Below are 17,246 nucleotides of genomic sequence, written 5' to 3' on the forward strand. Positions count from 1 at the left end.
ACATTATTAAATATTTTAACTGTGTTTATTTTATTTATAAGTATTATTTACTTTATTTTACATATTTTTTAACAAAAAAACGATATTTTTATAACAATATTTTTAACATCGATATTTTATTTTCTATTGTTTTGTACCTACCATTTTGTCGATAGGATGTCGATATTCTTGCCTTCGATATTCTTGCGTCGATATTTCTTTAGGGCGATATTCTGACCATCGATATTCTGTCAGTGATTTTTGCTTGACCCTATCATGGTATTTCCTCAGGACAGGCTTGACCGTCACACAGTTTGACATGCGCAGATCTTGTCATCCTTGTTGTAGAGGGTTAGCTGCATTTCCCACATGAATTTGAGCCAGAGGCATCTCAACACAGTGTGCAGCAGGATGGCAGAGGAAGCTAAGAGACAGGCGGGCTGAGCAGACGTGGATAACTAGATGAACGTAACCGTCCTGGGAAACTATGTGATGATCACGTCCATAACGTGTTGATCAGAAGAAATACTTGGAAGCTCGGAGGAACTAGATGTAGTATGTTATGTGCACATGTGAGGTATGACTTTCAATGGTCGGAAGAGGCAGTAGTAACCCAGGGGGTTGATCTATCCAAACCAGCAGCACCACATGGTCTGCACACAGTTTAGACCATGGCAATTAGCTGCACCCACGGCCCAGAAACAATCACAAGATGCAGCCCCAACATGTGTGACTGATTGAATCCCAGGGTTTATAAACAAAACAAACAAAATATGACCTTATGTAATGTTATCTGGTGCTGCTGATGTAAAGCACACTGATGCATTTGGGCCACATTCACGCCAGATAAAACTACAAAAAAAATGCATGCGCAGTTTGGAGTGGTAAAATATCGTCCATTTGCAACCTGTGTCGTGTTCCATGGAGTGGAAAAATCCTAACTTTAAGACTTTCGGTATTCACAAAAGGCATTTAGGAGTCCTAAAGTTATGACTCCTAACTTTAGGACTCCTAAATGCCTTCTGTAAATATCGAAAGTCTTAAAGTTAAGATTTTTCTGGGATTAGGAGTAGTGAAGTTAGGACGCCTAACTTTAGGACTCCTAAATACCTTCTGTGAATACCGAAAGTCTCAAAGTTAGGATTTTTCTCAGTTTAGGAGTAGTAAAGTTAGGAGTCCTAACTTTAGGACTCCTAAAAGCCTTCTGGGAATACCGAAAATTTCAAAGTTAGGATTTTTCTCAGTAGAGGAGTGTAAAGTTTGGACTCCTAACTTTAGGACCCCTAAATGCCTTCTGTGAATTTCGGTATTCACAAAAGGCATTTAGGAGTCCTAAAGTTAGGACTCTTAACTTTAGGACTCCTAAATGCCATCTGTGAATACCGAAAGTCTTTAAGTTAGGATTTTTCTCAGTTTAGGAGTAGTAAAGTTAGAAAATCAGTAAGTGCCTTCTGTGAATACCAAAATGAGTAAGTGCCTTTTGTGAGTACCAAAATGGTAGTAAGTTTAGTATTTTGTCTCAAGTTAGTTCTGTGAATCGATCCCTATGGATTTACCAACCTGCAACTAAGACTACATAAATCATTATAAACTAAACTCTGCTACCAGACTTTCATTGTTACACTATTATGTTAACCCAAAAGGCTGGCTCTGGTGTTACTAGTCAGGTAGCTATGTTTTCCGGGTGCTGTTTACCAGGCATCTGATGTTGGGGGCGGGTGAATGGAGCTGCGTGTAAACCGGACTAACCAGTGTAGCTGTTCTTGAACCTTAATTCTTCATTTTGCTCCCCAAACCTGAACCTCAGCTATCAGAACATCCTCCAGTGGTGGGATCACTGACATGCCTGCAACTGCTGCATATTCTGATGATCCTACTGACTTTGTTCTTCATGCCTTGGCTCTGCTCAGTTGTGCTCTGCTTCAGTCTTGCCAGGTGGCCAGTGGGGCTCCATAAATTGCAAAATGAGTGTTAAGAGCAAACATAAAGGTGCACATGTGGATATATGAGCATTATATACTCTAGGCAAGTAGGAGCTGTGTAGTGAATGATGCTTATTGATAAGGGAACTAAGTGTAGTAATGGCAACACTGAGGAAAGTCATTTTTGCTAGTATTTTTGCTGACATCCAACATCTTTCCAATGCATTTGGAGTGCTCCAATTAGGTGCCCAACAGACAGACACTATTTGGTTAGGTGTCAAGGGACACTAATCAGACACTGTCAGACCTGGCATCCTTGGCGTGGTTTCCCCCTATCTTTTTGCCTCTACCTCCTGTATTTTTGAAGCTGTGCTGATCAGTGTCAGAGTATAAGTGCTCCCTGTGTAAATTGTTATTGTAATTGGATATACCTGATTGGAATATTTCTATCACCCAGAAGTCCCAAGTAAAGTGCACTGAGTGTGCCAGGGCTGGTGATGTCAAATGCTACTAGTGGGCCTGCAGCACTGATTGTGCCACCCATATGAGTAGCCCTAAAATGGTGTCTCGGGCCTGCCACCGCAGTGCCTGTGTGCAGTCTGTGAACTGCCATGTCCTCCTGGTCAGTGCCCCCACTGATTGGGCCTAACCCTTCCCTTTATGTACACATTGGTCACCTCTATGGAAGGCCCAAGGTACCCACTTGGACAGGCTGCAGTGTATGTGAAAGGTAGGGCATGTACTTGTGCAGGTGACATGCTCTGGTAGTGAATTACAGCCATTTTCGTTTTTCACTGCTGTAAGGCTATCTTGCTCCATAGGCTATCATGGGGGATGCTGGCTACTGTGGCTACCTGCATATCTTCCCATAGGAACAAGATAGGACATAAAAGTCTGGTATCCCTGTACTCAGAATTTAATAACACATCTTTTAGGAAAGGTTGTGTTTAAATCCTGTGTTTGAGAACAGCACTTTTATAAAGTAGCTGTTCTCTTGTCTGACCTTTCTGTGTGCCTTGGCCTGTTTGTGAATTGACTGTCTGGTTTGAGAGTTACAGGGGCTGGGGAGCCCCCAGGAGGCTGGCTGGGTCAGTCCTAGGCTGAATGACTGCATTTTCAACTTGAGTGGTGGGAGGAGATAGCACCTGGGCCTAAATAGGCTCCACAATGCTGGCTCCACCTCCTGCTGGGTGGCTGACGACCCTGCCCCTCACTCTAAAAGGAAAGTAGAAGCCAGAAAAACAAAGTGCTCAAGGAACACCCAGAAATGGTTCAGACAGGGCTCAGGGCCCACTTGCACAAAGAGCACAAAGACTTCTAGAGGTATAAGTACAGGACCCCCGACAACAGAAAATTAGATCATCCTGGAATCAAGAAGGAATCTCTGTCAGGGAGAAAGCTGAAACAGAAGAAGGAAGAGTGTCCTGCTATTGCTCTGCTGGACTGACCTGCTGTTGCTTTGCTGCCAGGACAGGGGAAGGACTTTGCTTTGTGCTGTGTCCCCTTGCTTGAAGGAATCTCCAAGGGCCCGAGAGAGAGCTGGCTCCCTGTTATGAAGTCCCAGGAACAAAAGGACTTCACCTCCAGCTTTCCTGAACTCTATTTAGAGAGTTCTGTCCTTCGTGGAGTGCGTGGCCCATGTGTGGTGGCTCTGGAAGTTGTACCTGTGTTGAGAAGCTGGAAACCAAGCTTTTAAAGACTTTGCTACAGAAAATTTATCGCAATCCGGGCCGAGCGAGAAAATTCCCGCCGCTACGAAGACCGAGATCGTTGCAGCACCTTTGAATGCTGCCTGAAGATGTCGCACCCTTCGTTAGCGGGAAGATTTCCGCCGCTGGGAACATCGTCGCAGAGCCTGTCGTCACTGGGTGAGATCACCGCATCACGTCGCTGCGAGAATCATCGCAGAGCTCCGAGAATCATCGCATATTGCCTTTGCGGGAGAAAACTTCCTACAGAACCTACGCACCGGAATCCATACAAGTCATCACCTTCCTCCCCATACAGATCGGATTTATCGCTACAGGCCGCTACATCCAGCGTACTGTCGCTAACGCCTCCCCGGGGTCTCAGGAGTAACGCATCGCTTGTTTTCCACCGCTACAGCTTCTGTGCTTGGAACTTTTTATCTCTAACAAAGGTACTGTGGCTAAAACGTGACGCAACTGTGGATTATTTTATCTCTAAACCTAAGAACTCTTTTGCAACCATATTCTTGAACTGTGTATGTTGGATTTTTGTTGTTTTGGTCTTGTGTAGTTTAGATTAAATACCTTTATTTTTTTAAACTGTTGTGGAGTAAATTTGTGGTGTTTTTACTGTGTTACTGTGAGTTTTGGTACAAATACTTTACACATTGCCTTTGATAAGCCTTGACTGCTCGTGCCAAGCTACCAAGGGGGTGAGCAGGGTTATCTCCAAGGGTTTCCTCCTTACCCTGACTAGAAGCAAGGGTCCCTATTTGGACAGTGGTACCTACCTCTGCCAACTAGAGACCCCCAATTCTAACATTGTTGGTAAGCGGTGGGATTTGAACTTGTATTTGTACTAGACCTACATTGATTGGTGTACAACCCTAGAGAGCGCAGACCACTACGCCACCGCATACTACTGTTTTTTTGGTTGTTCTATTTTTGAGTAACTCTTCAAAGCATCATGTCTGTGAATGGAAAGGCACCCAGTGATGAGGCAAAATTAGAGTTTGGCATTGAGGATTTGTATTCCTACAAAGTTGAGCAGCGTAGGAAATTCTGCCATGAGTTTGAGTGCCCCATAAAGAGCGGCTACAGGAAGGATGAGCTGCAGAGAATCTTGAAGGCCCATTGGGAGGCACAAGAGGGAAATTATGTAAGTACCGGGAATTGTTTTCAAACCACAGATCTGCCTGCGAGCAGAACAGGCTCAAGGCCTGGCAGCAACCATTCCAGTAGGGGCTTCACCCAAGAAGAGTTACAAGAAAATTAGAGAGTGAGAGAATATGACTTGGAAGTCATGAAGTTAAAAATGGAGAGAGAAAGGGCGGCGGAGAGCAAAAATGCCCGTGCCTTGGAGGAAAATAAATTGCTTTTGCCTCATGAGTTCAGCATGAGAGAACTGGATCTTAAAGCCAAGGAGGTGGATGCCAGTTCAAATGGTGGCAGCGCACAGCCAGTGCAGGGGGTTAAAGTATATATTCCCAAGGATCTGGTACAGAATTACAATAGGAGTGAGGATATTTATGCCTGGTTTACTTCTTATGAAATTGCATTGAGAATGAATGGTGTGCCTGAACAGCATTGGGGGGCGGGCCTGTGGAAACATTTTGAGACTTCTGGGAGGAGTGCTCTAGAGCCCTTAGAGTTAGCAGGTGCCATGACCTACCCCAATATGAAGGAGGCCCTATGTCTAAGGTATGGACTTACTCCAGAGCAGTAAAGACTGCAGTTTAGAAAATCTAAAAAGAAAGAGTCTGAGACTTGGATGGAGTGTGTGAATTTGTACTCGCATGCACTGGAAGGTTGGATGAAGGGCAGCAAAGTAACTGATTATAAAGGTTTGTTGCATTTAATTAGTTGGGAGCACTTGAGTAGTCTATGTGTTCCAGAGCTGCGCCAGCATCTTTCAGACAGCAAGCTGACAGACCCCATTGAGCTTGCTAAGGAGGAGGACCGCTGGTCCAGCACCAGGGTCCACAAAGGAATTGTGGGTACCACAGCCAAAGGTGGGCAGGGTCCCCAGCCGAAGAGTGGGGGGGACAAGGGTAACCAAAAGGAGTTCTCTCAAGGGCCCCAAAATAGTTCCCAGGGAAAGGAGTCCCAACCCCCCAGACCTAGACAGCCATGGCCCCCTAGAGGCAGATGGGAAAACAGAGATCCCCCTACCTGCTTTCACTGCAAGGAGGTGGGACATGTTATCAACAGGTGCCCCAAGAAACCCCCAGCACCTGCTGGTGCTCCAGCCCCAGGGTTAGCAAGTGTAGTTTTGGGAGGGGATTTGATTTCTAGTGGGGAAGGGGTGCTAGCAGTGATGACCCTTGTCTCTTTAGGAGACCAAGAGATGGTCCAGGAAACCTTACTGCCCAATAACACTAAGAAATACGGGCAGAAGGTGACCGTCAATGTGAGGGAGATAGAGGCACTGAGAGACACAGGAGCCAGCATGACATCCGTGAGTTGTCAGTGGGTGTCTGAAGAGCAGTGTATCCCCAAAGTACTCCACCCAGTAGTTGCAGCTGATAGTTCAGTGTGCCTCTGCAAAGTGGCACGTGTTCCCTTTGAATGGGGGGGAGTCTACGGTCTTTTGGAAGTTGTTGTCAGTGATACCTTGCCTGTAGACTGTCTGCTAGGTAATGACCAGGAGAGTTCTCCATGGAAGGATGTAGAACACAGAACTCATTTGGAGATGTTGGGGTTGCCTGCGTGGATCTGTGTGACCACGCATGCTATGGCAGCCAGTAGGGGTGATTCAGAAGAACTGGAGCCTGAAACAGTGGCGCAGAGACCTGCCAGGAGAGGAAAGGGCAGAGGGCACGGGAACCAAACCCCAGCCATTCCCACGGTCCAGGAAGGAGCAGAACCTGAGAGGGATGCCCTGGAACCTACAGGGGAACAGGTGGCCGAACTGGGCGACCTACCTGAGCTGACCCATTGGCAGCAAGAAGGTGGGCCCTCCAGGGAGGAATTCTGCAAGGAGCAGGAAGAGTGCCCTTCTCTCGTTGGTATGCGACAACAGGCTGCAGACCAGGCAGCAGGTGGAGCATCCAGAGATCACTTCATCTACTGGGAAGATGAGTTGTTATATAGTGAGCCCGAGTGCTGGTGGTACCCGCGCACTTCAGGAACTTCCTAATGGGTCTGGCTCATGACGTGCCTCTCGCAGGACATCTGGGGCAAGACTAGACCTACCACAAGCTTGTCGCCCACTTCTACTGGCCCCAGATGAAGAAGCACGTCTGTACCTTTTGTAGATCTTGCCAAACATGTCAGGCCAGTGGCAAGACTGGAATGAACTGCAAGGCACCCCTCAAACCCTTTCCTGTGGTGAGCACCCCTTTCGAGCAGGTGGGCATCAACATTGTGGGGCCCCTGGACCCCAAGACAGCCTTAGGCAACAGGTTCATCCTGGTCTTCGAGGACCATGCCACCCGGTACCCGGAAGCAGTCCCTCTCAGGACAATCACAGCACCCATGGTGGGCCGTGCATTGATGGGGATCTTTTCCTGTGTGGGGTTCCCCAGAGAGGTGGTCTCCGACCGTGGTACCAACTTCATCTCTAGGTACATGAAGTCTCTGTGGGAGGAGTGTGGGGTAACTTATAAGTTCACCACTCCTTAACACCCTCAAGGAAATGGGTTGGCTGAAAGGTTCAACCGCACCCTGAAAGGTATGATTATGGGCCTAGCGGAGCCCATGAGACGGAAGTGGGACATCTTCCTACCATATCTGTAGTTTGCCTACAGGGAAGTGCCTTAGAAGTCCTTAGGGTTCAGTCCCTTTGAACTCCTGTCTGGCCAACCTGTTAGAGGATCTCTCACACTGGTGAAAGAGGGGTGGGAGAAATCCCGTGGGAAAACCGCCCAGGATGTGTTCAGCTATGTGCTGGCCATCCACAACCAGACACAACGCTTCAGGAAGCTTGCTCAGGAGAACCTGGAAGCTAGCCAGGAAGAAATGAAAGGATGGTACGATCAGAATACCACTCCGGTCAAATTTCAACCTGGGCAGAAAGTGTGGGTGATGGCGCCAGTGGAGCCTTGTGTGCTCCAAGACAAGTGGACTGGGCCATATGAGGTGGTGGAGCGCAAGAACAAAGTAACCTACCTGGTTAACTTGAAGACTCCCAGGCAGCCCCTGAGAGTCTTGCATGTGAACCGCCTCAAACCATACTTTGAGAGGTCTGAAGTGACAATGCTCATGGCTACAGATGCTGGAGGGGAAGAGGATAGTGATCCTCTCCCTGACCTCCTGGCAGCTAAGGAGCAAGCCTGGTCAGTGGATGGAGTGGTCTTCTCGCCCACCCTGACCCCAGAACAGCAGAGGGACTGTCGCCAGGTGTTGGGTCAGTTTCCCTCCTGTTCTCCCTGACACCAGGTATCACCAATTGGTGCATCCATGATGTGGACACTGGAGATAGTCTGCCTGTGAAACAGAAATTTTACATGGTAGCTGACAAGGTCAGGGCCAGCATCAAGGAGGATGTTTCCAAGATGTTGGCGCTAGGGGTAATTGAATTGAGCCCTCTAGCAGCCCCTGGGCTAGCCCAGTGGTCTTAGTCCCAAAGGCTGCTGCGCCCGGTGCAACTCCAGAACTCCGGTTTTGTGTGGACTATCGTGGGCTCAATGCGGTCATCAAGACTGACGCACACCCCATCCCCAGAGCTGATGAGCTCGTGGATCGGTTGGGAGCTGCCCGGTACCTCAGTACGTTTGATTTAACTACGGGGTACTGGCAGATTGCCTTAACTGATGGGGCCAAAGAGAGGTCAGCATTCTCAACACCAGAGGGGCACTTCCAGTTCCGAGTCATGCCCTTTGGGTTGAAGAATGCCCCTGCCACCTTCCAGAGACTGGTTAACCAGGTACTGACCGGGCTGGAGGAATTCAGCGCCGCATACCTGGATGACATTGCTGTGTTCAGCTCCACATGGGAAGAACATTTTCAACATCTCTGTGAATGTTGAAGGCTCTGCAAAGGGCAGGCCTCACTATCAAGGCCAGCAAGTGCCAGATAGGGCAGGGATCTGTGGTGTACTTGGGACACCAGGTAGGGAGCAGCCAGGTGGTGCCTCTACAGGCAAATATTGATACCATTCTGGCTTCGGAGCCCCCCAAGACCCAGACAGGAGTGAGAGCCTTCTTAGGACTCACCGGGTATTACAGACGGTTTGTCAAAGGATATGGCACCATCGTTGCCACCTTAACAGAGCTGACCTCCAAGAAACAGCCCAAGAAAGTGAGGTGGACCGAAGCCTGCCAGACTGCTTTTGATGCCCTGAAGACTGCCATGTGCACAGCACCGGTGCTCAAGGCACCCGACTTCTTTAGTAAGTTCATAGTGCAGACAGACGCTTCAGAGCATGGTGTGGGAGCAGTACTCTCACAGATCAACGACGAGGGCTGGGACCAGCCTGTAGCTTTCATTAGTAGGAGGCTACTCCCCATGGAACAGAGGTGGAGTGCAATTGAAAGGGAAGCTTTGCTGTGGTCTGGGCTCTGAAGAAGTTGAGCACCTACAGGCTTGGGACTCACTTCCGTGTTCAAACAGACCACAGGCCCCTCAGATGGTTAATGCAGATGAGGGGTGAGAATCCAAAACTGTTGAGGTGGTCCATCTCCCTACAAGGAATGGACTTCACGGTGGAACACCCCCTTGGCACAGAACACACCAATGCTGATGGTCTAACCCGGTTTTTCTGCCTTAGTGAAGAAAACTCCCAAGAGGGTGTGCAGTTCCCCCCACTTTCAGCTGGAGGGGACACATGTTAGACCTGGCATCGTTGGCGTGGTTTCCCCCTATCTTTTGCCTCTACCTCCTGTATTTTTGATGCTGTGCTGGATTTCGTTTTTGCTGGTTAGATGCTTTGGACACTCTGCCACTGCTGATCAGTATCAGAGTGTAAGTGCTCCCGGTGTAAATTGTTATAGTAATTGGATATACCTGATTGGCATATTTGTATCACCCAGAAGTCCCTAGTAAAGTGCACTGAGTGTGCCAGGGCTGGTGATGCCAAATGCTACTAGTGGGCCTGCAGCACTGATTGTGCCACCCACATGAGTAGCCCTAAAATGGTGTCTAGGGCCTGCCACCACAATGCCTGTGTGCAGTCTGTGAACTGCCATGTCCTCCTGGTCAGTGTCCCCACTGACCGGGCCTAACCCTTCCCTTTCTGTGCACATTGGTCATCCCTATGGGAGGCCCAAGGTACCCCCTTGGGCAGGGTGCAGTGCATGTGAAAGGTAGGGCATGTACTTGTACAGGTGACATGCTCTGGTAGTGAATTACAGCCATTTTCATTTTTCACTGCTGTAAGGCTATCTTGCTCCATAGGCTATCATGGGGGGTGTTGGCTACAGTGGCTACCTGCATATCTTCCCATTGGAACAAGATAGGACATAAAAGTCTGGTATCCCTGAACTCAGAATTTAATAACACATCTTTTAGGAAAGGTTGTTTTTAAATCCTGTGTTTGAGAACAGCACTTTTATAAAGTAGCTGTTCTCTTGTCTGACCTTTCTGTGTGCCTTGGCCTGTTTGTAAATTGACTGTCTGGTTTAAGTGACAGGGTCTCTGGAGCCCCCAGGAGGCTGGCTGGGTCAGCCCTAGGCTGAATGACTGCATTTGCAACTTGAGTGGTGGGAGGAGATAGCACCTGGGCCTGAATAGGGCTGTGCCTGCCTTCCACAATGCTGGCTCCACCTCCAGCTGGGTGGCTGACGACCCTGCCCCTCACTCTGAAAGGAAAGTAGAAGCCAGAAAAACAAAGTGCTCAAGGAACACCCAGAACTGGTTCAGACAGGGCTCAGGGCCCACTTGCACAAAGAGCACAAAGACTTCTAGAGGTATAAGTACAGGACCCCTGACAACAGAAAATGAGATAGTCCTGGAATCAAGAAGGAATCTCTGCCAAGGAGAAAGCTGAAACTGAAGAAGAAAGACTGTCCTGCTGTTGCTCTGCTGGACTGACCTGCAGTTGCTTTGCTGCCATGACAGGGGAAGGACTTTGCTTTGTGCTGTGTCCCCTTGCTTGAAGGAATCTCCAAGGGCCCGAGAGAGAGCTGGCTCCCTGTTATGAAGTCCCAGGAACAAAAGAACTTCACCCCCAGCTTTCCTGAACTCTATTGAGAGAGTTCTGTCCTTCCTGGAGTGCGTGGCCCATGTGTGGTTGCTCTGGAAGTTGTACCTGTGTTGGGAAGCTGGAAACCAAGCTTTTAAAGACTTTGCTATATAAAATTTATCGCAATCCCGGACGAGCAAGAAAATTCCCGCCGCTACGAAGACTCAGATTGTCGCAGCGCCTGTCGCCGCTGCCTGAAGACGTCGCACCCTTCGTTAGCAGGAAGATTTCCGCCGCTGCGAACATCATTGCAGAGCCTGTCATCGCTGGGTGAGATCACCGCATCTCGTCGCTGCGAGAATCGTCGCAGAGCCCCGAGAATCATCGCATCGTGCCTTTGCGGGAGAAAACTTCCTACGGAACCTACGCACCAGAATCCATACAAGTCATCACCTTCCTCCCCATACAGATCGGATTCATCGCTACACGCCGCTACATCCATCGGAACTGTCGCTAACGCCTCCCCGGGGTGTCAGGAGTAACGCATCGCTTGTTTTCCACCGCTACAGCTTCTGTGCTTGAAACTTTTTATCGCTAACAAAGATACTGTGTCTAAAACGTGACGCAACTGTAGATTATTTTATCGCTAAACCTAAGAACTCTTTTGCAACCATATTCTTGAACTGTGTATGTTGGATTTTTGTCGTTTTGGTCTTGTGTAGTTTAGATTAAATACCTTTATTTTTCTAAACTGTTGTGGAGTCAGTTTGTGGTCTTTTCACTGTGTTACTGTGAGTTTTGGTACAAATACTTTACACATTGCCTTTGATAAGCCTTGACTGCTCGTGCCAAGCTACCAAGGGGGTGAGCAGGGGTTATCTCAGAGGGTTTCCTCCTTACCCTGACTAGAAGCAAGGGTTCCTATTTGGACAGTGGTACCTACCTCTGCCAACTAGAGTTCTAACAGACACAAATTCCTGCACATTTCTTCACCCTCCCAATTACTGTACTAAAATGTAGACTAGCACTTTCTGGTGTTTGTTAGGGAGATGTGATGAAATAGACATTGAAACAAATGTCATAGTGTGCTGCAAAATCCAGAAGGAAGGAAAAATGGCTGGACAAGGAAGCCTGAGCTAGAACCTTTCGAAATAACAAATACAACAAGCAACAAAGTGCATCTGGAGAGCTTGGGAGGCTTAACAGAACAGACGTTACAATTTAAGCTTAATAAGAGACTAAGGCCCAGATGTATCATACTTTCACGCAGCGCAACGTGAAAGCAACCTTACCGTACCTTATTAATAGTAAATCTGGGAATGTACCAAAATCCATAGATGAATACTTGGTAAAACCCACGCTCCACCCATGAAATGCCTCACTGAGGCAGAGTAACGCAAGACAGCGATTTGCGCTGCCTTGCATTACTCCCGATCTATCAAGCCATGCAGGGCCACGTAAGATGGCCTTCCATAACTTGATAAATCTGATTTTATTGTTGCATCACCCTTGTGCCTCCTTGAGTAGCGCAAGGGTGACACAACACTATGATAAGTATGGGCCTTAATACTATATTAACAATATACAGTAGAATAATCAAGACACTTACTGAGTGGTAATCTATTGGAGATAAAAGAAAATCTCACAAATTTGAATTAGTAAATTCTCACTTACTGACGAAGTTGAATTGCAGGCATGACTCCTGTCCACCAGAGTTGCTGGGTTGTCCCTGATGCCATGCCTGGAAGTCCCATGGAGAACCATCCGTCCACAAAAAGGTCTTATTCTGCAGGCAAAGGAGATTGAAAATACACATGTACTGAAATCAGATGTGAATGTTTACTTGTTTTAAAATCTCCCTAAAGCAGACCCGTTTGCAGGTACATTGTCAAAAGTGAATGAAGCAACATGAGCCAATTGACTGTTCATAAAAATAACATTTACTTTAATGTGGCCCCAAAATTCACAGTTCAAGGCTCAACTGTTTCACCAAATGTAGGAAATCTGGTTCTGCTTAGCAGCAAACTCATAACCTGCGTTCTAATCTGACAAACCCTATGCTGTGCTCAGACAGAGAGGTCAAACTTTATATGTTACTGAAAAAAAGGCTTGCACATGATGCACTTCTGCCAATGCCGCTACATAAGTGAGTATGTTGGAGTGAAATGGGAGATGGAGACGAGATTTGGGGAGAAGGTACTCAAAATAAAAGAGAGTCAAGGGCTGGATGTACTGAAGTCACAAAAAGGTAGGATTTTCTACTATTAAGTGCAAATGACTGAAAAAAATGCCAAGACATGATAAACAGCAAAGCCTTTTTTTAAAATGTTTCTCAGAGCTGCCTGCCCATAATGGCAAACACTATGGCACCTTGCAGCTGCATAGAGGCAGACATGAATAAAAGGTAATAATTCAGGTTCACATTTAAAAATGTATGTATGGAAGCGGGTCGAGTGTTCTGGGTAAAGAAAGCCTGTTTGAAAGAATCATTCTTTAACAATGTGGAGCTGATGAACATCAAAGAACTAGTACTGGGTGTCCGTGGTCATGAATATGAGTTAGGCATAGCGGTAAATTACATGTATGAAAGCAGGTGGTAAAAATTCCTGAAAGTATAGGGAATGAAAGGAAAGCTACATAACAATACAAACAATGTAAGAGCTACCCAATAATACAAAACAAAAAACAGTTCATGTATGGAGCTAAAAAACAGCAGCTCACACTTCCATTCCATGGTATACCACCATGGAAGTAGTACTGCTGGGCCACTATATCATGCTATGCCAGATCCATGTTTCTCTACAACAAACTACGCGGCATAAGGATGGAAACCAGGCTACCAATCAATGACCTCAAATGGTGAAGTAAAGCAGGAGGCACAGTTAGGCTGGAACCCATTAACATGTCAGCTTGAGATTCAGGGTATACACAAGCTTGATACAGCAAAAGGGCACCATACAAAACATATTGTCATCATAACGCATACCTGAGAGCCCAACATCAGGGTCCTCTGCTGCCCCCCTTGCTGAAAATGTTAGCAGCACTAGAATTCAGGCACCACAAAGCAGACAGTAGGATTGGTGTGGGGCATTTGTCAATCATCCTTTAGCAAAATGCTCTGCTAAGTTTTTAAGGCTTTGCAGTCAGTTATTGCACAGCATATACAGTTATCCTTGGACACCATGACAGCTAATGCCAGCAAAGCAAGTATTTGTACTAAAGTAGGATTTCCTGGAATCCTGCCAATTGGCTGCACACATGTACACCTGGTGACTTCCATTAGACAGGAAAGGGCGCTGAAATAGTATAATGAAGCACATTATCAATTTGCAAATGATGTGTGATCTGGATCTGGGTATACTGAACTGGTATGTTAGGTGCAATGGATGCAACCACAATGAGACAATCCTGACAAAAAGCAACAATAGTCATACTGTGGTAACACTTAATTTTTAAGGTACTGGGTAGACAACTCAATCCTTCATTTTCAAGACTGTAATGCCTTATGATGTTTGTAGTCCAACCTCAATGGAGCTAAGCAGTACCGTTGGAGAGTTGTTAGCCCCTATGAAATCACATTCATTGATCAATGTGAATATGTATAACAAATTAACAATGATAATGATTTTCAGCCATGTTACAATTACAAAGTAGTCCCTGACAGGAGAGATTCACACAGAAAACAATTAATATAGGCCTGAGATCAGTCCTATAATAAAGCTGTCCAGCCAGCCAGAAATATTTAATAATGTATCAAATCACATAGAACACAAGAATAAAGTGGGACTCAATCCTGCGTTCAACGCAAAATATATAACAAACAACACAAATTAACAGAAATTCACAAATTCAGAAAAAGGCTCAGGCAGGGCAAGAAATGCTTGTAAATTGTATAAAGAATTGCAACAAGCAAACAATATGTAGTGACACCATTACACATCAGTAATTAATTCAATTGTGTTTAGGTTGCCTATGAGTCAACGACGTTTCGATCCCATAGAAGCAATGTTGGGATCATCATCAGGACGTAAAAATTACATGCCTGAGGGAATTTAGGCTTGAAAGACAATAGTGAGAGGTAGAAGGGGACAAAGGAAAAGTAAGTAGATAAAAAGGACTTCAGAAAAAATGGTCTATAACATAGTGCTAGTGAGAGACAATGGTGGCACAATTCATCCATCCAGACGTCATGTACTAGGTGTTGATATGATACACATGATGGGTGAAAAGAAACAACAATCTCAAAGTGCAACAATGGAGCAAGACCCTAAACTGTTACGGCGTGGATGCATCGGGTGAAATGGCAGCCTTGCATTAAAGTGCTATAGCGGTGTGAGTTTGCACAGCTTACCAAATGTAATAGCATGGGTCAAGCCATAGGCGATTGCGATAATGCCAGGAAGGGATTACTGCGGACGCACGGAGGCAAGTTAGATCACTCAAGCATCTTGTTGCTAGTAAAAAGAGACAAATTTCAGGAAAAGCCACTAATTGTATCGTCTAAAACCATTACAAGCATGCGTTTAGCTCTTACCATAGGAGAGGCGGTATTGGAGCGATTCCCATTGAAGGTCCTGGTATGGGGAAGTGCGGTACCCTTGTAAGAGGAGAGAAGGCGCACAGACAGAGGATGGTCATGTGACACATCACATAATAGGAAGGTGACTGCAGTGCTGGCCATGTTAAAAAGGGGAGAATTAGCCGAGTGAAATAAATATTGAGAGAAAAAAGTAAGGTATAGGTCATGAAAGGATAGTAAGGAAATGTAGGCATCTTTTTTTATAATAAACAGTTTCGTTGAGCTGACAGATGGAACTGTAAAAACAATGTGTTCCCCAGTAGGCAGAAACATTACGTGTTAATGGCGGCCTTCTAAGAGTGGAAGAAAATACATTTACTACTTCGTAGTTAGAAGACTGAATAACAAGAAAAACAGCGCGGTCCTCTTATAGTTGTGGAAGATCTCAAAAATAGAGTCAGCCTAATTAGGGGTTTTGAATGCCGTTAAACAGGGTGTATCGCTGTTGCCAGGTGTTAAAGACATTACTTCTTTAGGTCATACATCAGTGGTGGAGGGGAAGTACTTTGTCTCACTTTAAGGAATTCATACTTACTGACACAGTAATACTTGTAAGTAGTACAGTAAAGATCGGAGGATGGCCTGTGGGGAAAAAGGGGATAAAAAGATCACAGTTTGGAAAAAGTTCATGTTCAGGTAGGATCTTATAGTAAGGTAGCCCAATCTTCACGTCGGTTGTGTCCAGTTTTGATGCTTCCAGTGCGCAAGATCCACTTGAATCCCTCCTTGTTCAGTATTTGTCCTAGATCTGCTCTTCTTGGTGGTGGTTCGATCACACTGATTACAGTCCATCTTTAGTCATCCTTGCTGTGGGCATTGCTAAACTAATGTTCCAACATTGGTGCATTAGGTGTTTTGTAGCGTACTTGACTGTGGTCCTGGAATATTCACATTTGCACTTTTTGCGTAGTCTGTCCGATGTAAATTTTGTTGCATGGACATACAATTGCGTGAATTAGATTACATGTATTGCAGTTAGAAAATTGATTGGATTCAACCTTGGTGTTATTGAAAGTGAACTCTTTGCCCTCAATAGTGAATTTGCAGACACTGCAATTTCCGCATTTGGCATGTCCAGTCAAGGGTTCGAATCCCCAGTGTTCATTCAGTGTGCCTGATTGCTTTGTAGTACATAGTGCGGCTCTGACCAAGTGATCTTTGATATTCATACTCTTGCAGAAGGCAAAGTGTGGGCGGTCAATTGTCAGACTGCCAGCATTAAGGATACCCCAGTGTTCCAAGATGCATTTGCGCACCTTATGGGAGACTGGTGAGAAGGTTGTGATGCATACTAGTTGGTTTTTAGTGGATTTTGGTTTGGGGAGATAAGAGGCATTCCCTGGGGCAATACCAGGCTCTTTTTAATTAGGTTCGCTCAAGTCTACGCGGGTAGCCGCGGGCCATGAGTTTCTTGAAAAGGAATGATGCCTCACAGAAATAGTCTTCCTTCAAGGTACAATTGCGTCTAATCCTAATTTAATGGGAGTAGTGTAGGGAGTTACAAAGTGCTTGAGGATGGTTACTCTCATACCTGAGAAGTCTATTCCGCTCAGTTGGTTTCCTGTATAGGGTGGTAATGAGTTAACTATTGAGATGATGAATAGTGAGATCAAGGAAAGAAATGGTATTTTAAAAAAAGGAGAGGGTGACATTCAAGCCCTGGGAATCGTTGTTAAGCCAATGCAGAACTTTTTTGTGGGTCTCTTCTGTGTCATGCCAAATAAGAATATATTGTCAATGTATTGTCTCCACAAGACTATGCCTGTGTGGAAGGGATTGCTTGTGGAGAGGATACCGTTTTTTTCAAGGCAATCCAATAATATTATAGCCAGGTTGGGGGCAAAAACAGCCCCCATCGAAGTACCCTTGACCTGTTGGTAGTATTGGTCATTGAAGCTGTAGAAGTTCCTAGTGAGACATATTTCGAGTAATTGTAGAATGAAAAGAGTAGGAACTGCGTGGGGGTGTGGTTTGGTGTTAAGAATGCGTTCAATGACAAGTAATGCTTCTATTTG

The 17,246-nt window shown here is 45.9% G+C and overlaps 1 protein-coding gene across 1 annotated transcript in view; it reads right to left on the reverse strand.

Moving 5' to 3' along the window:
* Positions 1-17,246, reverse strand: part of LOC144828035 (lectin-like) — a 333,296-nt gene that overhangs the window by 51,505 nt on the left and 264,545 nt on the right. The window contains exon 5 of the mRNA XM_078686172.1: positions 12,327-12,438. Within this exon, the coding sequence (XP_078542298.1) occupies positions 12,327-12,438 (112 nt within the window). The remainder of the gene's footprint in view (positions 1-12,326; positions 12,439-17,246) is intronic.

Source organism: Lissotriton helveticus, chromosome 4_1 (assembly GCF_964261635.1).
Source record: "Lissotriton helveticus chromosome 4_1, aLisHel1.1, whole genome shotgun sequence".
NCBI lineage: Eukaryota > Metazoa > Chordata > Amphibia > Caudata > Salamandridae > Lissotriton > Lissotriton helveticus.